We start from the raw sequence: 6792 nt of genomic DNA, 5'->3' as shown, positions 1-6792 counted from the left end.
CACAGTGATACATAGAATAGACCCACTCATTAGACATGTCATGGACGTAGACATAGCGGAGATCCTCCTTTGGTACTACTCCAAAGGCGCTAGAGATACATAGAGTGCACATAACGTGCATTATCTTCCTAAACAGGAAATTTATTGTAAAAGACTAAGCTAATACATAATTAATGCACTAGGGCCAAAACCCTAGCCCAAAACTCAAAGCCCAACTAGGGCAACCACCACAGAAAGTCCACCCAAGGCCCATTCAGTTGGTTCGGTCCAGTCCACCCATACCATCTGCTCTCCCGTCGTTCACAACAGTCAAGCGAAGCTCCCTCCGCCGCACGCCGCCATGACCGGCACCGCCTCGATCCGCGCCGTAGCGGTCCTACCGCCTGCGACCTACATCGCCACCGGCCTCGATGTCGCAACCCATGCACAGAGAAAAATCAAACCCGATCCAGGTCATCGCAACGCCACCGCAGAAAAACTGACCCTGATCCAGGTCTCCTGCCACACACCGCCATCGAGTCTGCTCCTTGGCGCCGTCGATCAAGGAAAACCCGTCATCAGAGCTAGATCTCCTCGCCTGTTTGAACAACCACCACCACGCACCATCCCAGCTAAACCCGTCGACAAGCCCCAAGCAAACCTCATCTGATGGAACCCCATGAGCAATAGCCATCAATACCCGTCCGGCAATAGTCTCCATGACAGCGATGAGGCCAGAGGCCAGCTTGGCAGCCGGACGCCGCCGGACAAGAATGAATTCTTGGATTGGAAAAGCCCGGCCTTTAGGGTTCTCGAGGAGAGAGAGAGTATTGGATGCTTGTTATGTGTTAAGATTTGCTCCTCTTAAATTGTATTAGTCAGCATATAAACTTAAGGAAAATACTTCAGTATATTAATGTACCGATACATCAAGTAGACTAGGTTCAATACAAAGGTAGACTAGCTTGGTACAAGGGTAGACTAACTCCATGCATGTCTATCCATGTACTGAGCTGGTCTACCTCTGTATTGAACTAGTTTACTTGATGTATCGGTACATTAATGTACTGTAGACGATCCCCTTAAGGAAAATATATATTATGAGCAAACTATGTTGCATAATAAAAAATAAATGAAATAGTACGAGAGTCCCAGAACAAACAACTTGCCTATTTCTTTAATATTTGATTTTTGAGCAGTTTTTGTAGAAATACGGGTAAAATACTTTTGAAATCATCAGTTATATGTTGCTTTGTCTTATATAACTCTCATTTCCAGCAGATCAAACCTCTGATATGCACTGCACAAAAAAATCCTTGTGCTTGCTTCTTAAGATAGGTATCTACTTTATCAAAAGAAAGAGGAAAAAAGAAAATGTATCTCTCCATTATTGCCTTCACTTTTACTCTTCTATTTTACACCGGGTATAAGTCCTTTTCCTAAGCTTTAACTTTTTTCTCATGCTATCTATTGGATATGAGGTTATTATTTTGCCTTTAGTCTGTTTTCGCTTTTATGTTCGTAGGTGAAAGCATTTTCTTTAGTGATGGGTTTGTCGACTCACTTGTGACAGGTCTTTTACCCTATTGGCTTGAGATACCAACAAATGAAGATGCTGGTAAAACTTTATATATATTTGATGATTTTCCAAGCAAGGAAGCACAAAAACCGTTCCGGGAAGATCACCAAGCACAAAATACTTATTACGAGGTAAGAGCTTTTCCAGTATTATTTGATTAATAGGACTCTAGTCTCTAGCTGTCATTTTTAATAAGCCAGTCCAGCGTACTCCAGCTTCCAAAACAATTTTATAAGATGATGAGCAAAGATTGTGAATTGTTTCCTTCTTCCTTATGTTTTCATCTGGTCTGGAAATTCCATTTGCATTCAACTGGTTTTTACTTTGTTATCTCATCCCTATGATTATTTCAGGTGATTGTTTGCTCATTTATCTATTTAATTCTAATTTATGGTGCTAGTTTAGATTTTCTCCCATATGTGCGCAATAGCAATGTTCAATGGTACTTTCACGTAGATCGATCAATTAATGAACGTTATGTATGTCATTTGTTATAGATGGAAGATGAACCAAGATGGGAGGAATTAGAGGTTGACTGTTTGGTGAATGTATTTGGAAGAGTGGGAATGGAGTCATTGCTTTTGGATGTCCCTTTCGTATGCAAGTCATGGTACAGAGCAACCCTCGTCCCTTCATGCTGGCAATTTCTCAAATTTCCTGATGATCTAAGTGATCCTATTCTTGTCGATTTTGTTGGTCCTGGTTGTGACCCTAAACCCGGATATCTGTGTACGTGTACCTTTATTCGAAGATTTATAGATGAGTATCGACTTGATGGGAGGCGTTTCTCGGTGACTGCATTTCTTAAATTTATAATCAGTCGTAGCAAAGGAAAGGCTATGTCTCTCAGGCTACCTCGAGATGCCTCGGAAGATGTCTTGAAATATGCTGCAGATGAGTAAGTCTTTCCTTGTGTATTATACATACACAGACTTTGCTTCAGCTTTAATTTGTAACACTGCAGGAGTTTCGGTACATTAGAAATTTGATGTTCCCTTTAAGCCTGCCAAATAAAATAAAAAAACTTGGTTCTGTTTTCAGAATTTTGATGCATTAAAATTTGTTTCATTTTCTTTTCATGTAAATGAGTCGCGGCAAACTACTGTTGTTTGCAGGTGTCCTGCCTTAAAGCTTCTTTCATTGCCCAGCCGTTTAGTGAACCGTAATGCAAGCATAATTCAAGAAATGATTGGAAAGTGGACAAATTTGGAGTACTTGGTATTGGGAACCAGCTATAATTTGGAGAACATCCTTGGACAGATCTCCATTCACTGCAAGAACTTGCGTCTTTCGAGAGTGGCTAGTGCAGAGATTGGTAAAGATAAAGCAATGGCAATTGTTAGCTTGCTGCCTAAGCTTAAGCAATTGATCTTGAAGAATGCGTATATTGATCGCGGTGCTCTTGTGACGCTACTGCAGGGCTGCAACGAGCTTGTGCGTTTAGATGTCAGCAATTGTAGAGGTTTTAATGGGAGAGATGAAGAAATAGCAAAGCTTGCTTCTCATATTTCTAATTTCAGCTCTCGCGGTTCTATACTATTTGATTATGATGATTACGACGAGGGTGGAAGTTTTTACCATGATGAATTCTTTCATGGATATGGTTCCGATTAATCGCGCGATTAAACTCCTAGATGGGTATCCAACTAAACTAAGATTGTTTTAATATAATTTCTGAAGACTGTAAACATGAATTGGTCTTTATATTTGTGTATCAGTGAATGTGCTTAACTGCTCGATCTGGCATTTCTTGAGCCAGCAGTGTGCTTAACTATAGTATTATGCAATACCTACTTTTGGTATTCTGGATTCCAAGAATTTATCAGTTTATGTTTTTTTTATTTTTTACGAGTTTATGTGAGTTATTTAATTGACAAAAACTACTCTTATGGCACGTTTACTTACTTGGAATGGAAAATAATCATGAATCGGAGACAAGTGGAATGAGAGAAGAAAGGAATCGGTATTGATTCCGGATGAATGATTCCTAAACCCATCTCCCCCCTTCATAATCGAATTCTTGAGTATTCAGGAATCGATTCCTGATAAATAAGTGGGACCTACACCAATTCCGATTCCTTCATGTGTTAGTAAACACAGAAATTCTTTTACCTGGAATCATTCCGATTCTTTTATGTGTTAGTAAACACAGGGGCGTTTTTACTCCGTAATCATTCCATTACATTCCATTCTATTCCAAGTAAGTAAACGTGCCCTTAATTTTTATGGGTTGTGATGACGAGAGAACAAAAGGAAAGTAAGTGACGTTGCGTCTCCAAGAGTGTTGGGTTGGACGACATAGGCTACTTGTTGCACTTACAATCTCACCGCTCACAACATGCATAAATGTTTTCAGAAGTTGTGTTTAGATAACAGTGGTTCGTGTTGAAGAATGTTGACTTGTAGAGTGTCTTGTCAAACTAGGTTTACTTTCTATCGTTGTAATAGGAGAGAATGTTCATTCAAGTTAGAATAGAAATCTTTATACTCTAAGAAATTGTACTTTGTAATCCCTATGTATAGGTAATCCCTATGTATAGGGCTCCTATTATCAATCAAAGGACACACAATTCTCTCTAAAATCTCTCTTGCATCTTATTTTCTTAAACACGTTATCAACACAAGCCCTAACCCTAAGATCAAAAACCAAAAACCAAAAACCAGAAAAAAATTCATCACCATCAGCCTCGCTTCATTACCCTCCCTTGCACCTAGCCCGTGCTAGCCTCGCTACCCCTAGAGCCCAACTCTGCATGCGCCCCTGCTCCTATGTGCCCCTGCGCTCGTCCTCGCTAGCCTCCCGGCCAGCTAGACCAGCCACGTACCAACCATCTCGGCCAGCTTCGGTCAGCTTCGCGTAGCATTTGGCCAGCAACTTTCGGCCATCCCCTCCGACTTCATTTAGCAGCCCCGAATCAACCTAGCACGCATAGATCAAGACTTGTGAAACTACAAATCAACAAGTAATTACAATTAAAGTTCCTGCTTTCTGTACTTTAATTCCTTTTTTTTTTCCTTTCTCGGGGACTTGCAACCTCCCTTCTTCTACATCCCACCTTGCGTAACGTCGGTTCGATTCTCAAAGCAGAATAGTGGGGAGTTCACGCTATATATGAACTAAGAGGGTTTGTAAACTTTGGACTAAGAGTGTCCGTAAGCATCGATATTGACCATATAGACATCATTGTTTAGATCTAATCCAAATATTTTTGGAAATTGATTTTTTTGATAGCATCGAGGCTCGGAAATCTTATATTAGTTGTCATGAAAGTTTTGACTCCGAAACTAATATATTTCTCCTTTTCTTTTTAAGGATGTCGAATGATCAACAAAAGCCCGACTTTCCTAAACTTGATTCAATAGGCAAGGGTTACCATAGTTGGGTAACTGATGAGAACCATCTCACTACAAAAGGGATCTTACCCATAATTCAAGCACCGAACTCGGAAGTTTTGCTTGAACGTACGGCTACTAGAAAAGCCACAGCACTCATCTTGATGTGACACCACATGGTTGAATCACTTCGAATGGAGTACATGTCGATCAAGGATCCAAGAAATCTATGGGTAGCGCTAGAAGAGCGTTTTGGCAATGTCCAAGATTTCCTCTTCCCTGACTTGAAGGTACAATGGAACAATCTTTGATTCGCTGACTTCAAGTCTGTCTCTGAATATAATTCAGAAGCTCTGCGCATCAAGTCTATGATGGCATTCTGTGGAACCGAGATCATAGACCAGGAGCTATATAGAGGTGAATATAATGCTAGATGGATCATGAGGTTTTATCAGCTAATCAATATTATATCTATAGCTAAGAGACATGATAATATCCTCATGAAGAACTATAATTCAAGGCCCGTTAAAACTAAAAGCGTTCACAATGCGAATTATAACGCACCCAAAGGTGGGTGCAAGGAGCAGAACCCTAAAGATAAAGGACAAAACGGACGTGTGGGTCCATATGACCGCCCTAAAAAGGAAGGAAACTGCCAAACTGGAGCGAGATCACATGGCAACAATGGCCAATGTGGGAGAGGTGGCCGTGGTGGAGCCGCCATGGGCCGTGGTGGTGGCACCAATCCCCTTAGGGGATATGCCAACAAGGTGCACATCAATTAAAGGGAGGCAACCACAATGACGTTTGTCATAGGTGTGGATCAAGTGAGCATTGGTTCAAGCAATGCAATGCAAGCAACAAGTGAGCTGCACAATACAAGGCATATAGAGACTTGAGAGATCAAGAAGCCTATCTTGCCGCAGAAGGAGATGATGAAGATGACAATGACGTCAATCTCACAATTGCAGACTTCAAATCTGGCGAAGAAAAGCACAAGGATGCTGCAGATTTTGATTAGATAGTCTTTATTTTTCCAAGAATTATGTAATGGCAATTATGCCTTAATTAATAAATGACATTTGTTTTAGCTCTTTCTCGACTAGGCTCATCCAATTAATAGTGATGTCTAGAAAAGGTTTGATCTGAGAGAACGGTTTATAAATGAGCATTGCTCCACCAAAGTCCCGCCTTACCTTACCTGGTCATTACCATATTGGAGTTACCGAAAGGATTGAGTAATTACCTTTGTCTAAGTTTGATTTGTTGTTTTGGATTAGATTTTTGATCAAAAAACTTTGATGTAATCATTGGCCATTATTAATAAAGTCTCGATTTATTTTATTACATGTCTTGGACATCTATTTTAATTTCGAACTTTATTATTTTTATGTATGTTTCCCAAAAACCTAGAATGCCTCGTGGATAGTGCTACCACGCACACTATACTTCAAAATGGGCAGTTATTTCTTAAGATGACGTCGAGTCGATCTTCCGTGACTACGATGGCTGGGTCATCAAAATTGATTCATGGTCGAATACTAGCCTAATTTCTGTTGCCAATGGCACAATTATTAATATCACCGAAGCTCTATATGCTCCTAGGGCTGGAAGAACCCTCTTGAGCTTTAAAGATATAAGAGCCAATGGTTTTCATGTGGAAACACACATTATGAAAAGGGACAAGAGTTCTTTTGCATCACCTCTAATGAATACGGATAAAAACGAGTATTAGAGAAAGCTCTATATGTAACCACTATTCTAGTAATTGAATGCAATAATGTTATAAGAGATGATCTTTGGGATTCTGAAACATATAGGTTTTGGCATGATCGGTTGGGACATCCAGGTCATGACATGATGATCCGTATCTTAAAGACTTCACACAGACATCCTTTCTT

At 40.2% G+C, this 6792-nt stretch overlaps 1 protein-coding gene across 1 annotated transcript; it reads left to right on the top strand.

Moving 5' to 3' along the window:
- Positions 1-1515: 1515 nt before the first annotated feature.
- Positions 1516-3360, top strand: LOC112200533 (F-box protein FBW2). Its single transcript, XM_024341569.2, has 3 exons — positions 1516-1689; positions 2056-2456; positions 2674-3360. Exons 2-3 carry the CDS (start codon positions 2056-2058, stop codon positions 3170-3172), a joined length of 900 nt encoding a protein of 299 aa, XP_024197337.1. The 5' UTR covers positions 1516-1689; the 3' UTR covers positions 3173-3360.
- Positions 3361-6792: the final 3432 nt, after the last annotated feature.

Source organism: Rosa chinensis, chromosome 4, assembly GCF_002994745.2.
Source record: "Rosa chinensis cultivar Old Blush chromosome 4, RchiOBHm-V2, whole genome shotgun sequence".
Classification (NCBI taxonomy): Eukaryota; Viridiplantae; Streptophyta; class Magnoliopsida; order Rosales; family Rosaceae; genus Rosa; species Rosa chinensis.
This window is presented reverse-complemented; position numbering and strand designations above follow the sequence as displayed.

Coding starts and splice junctions, on each gene's coding strand:
- LOC112200533 (XM_024341569.2), top strand. CDS start 2,056: ATGGAAGATGAACCAAGATGGGAGGAATTAGAGGTTGACTGTTTGGTG. Junction 2,457..2,673: donor TTGAAATATGCTGCAGATGA/GTAAGTCTTTCC, acceptor TGTTGTTTGCAG/GTGTCCTGCCTTAAAGCTTC.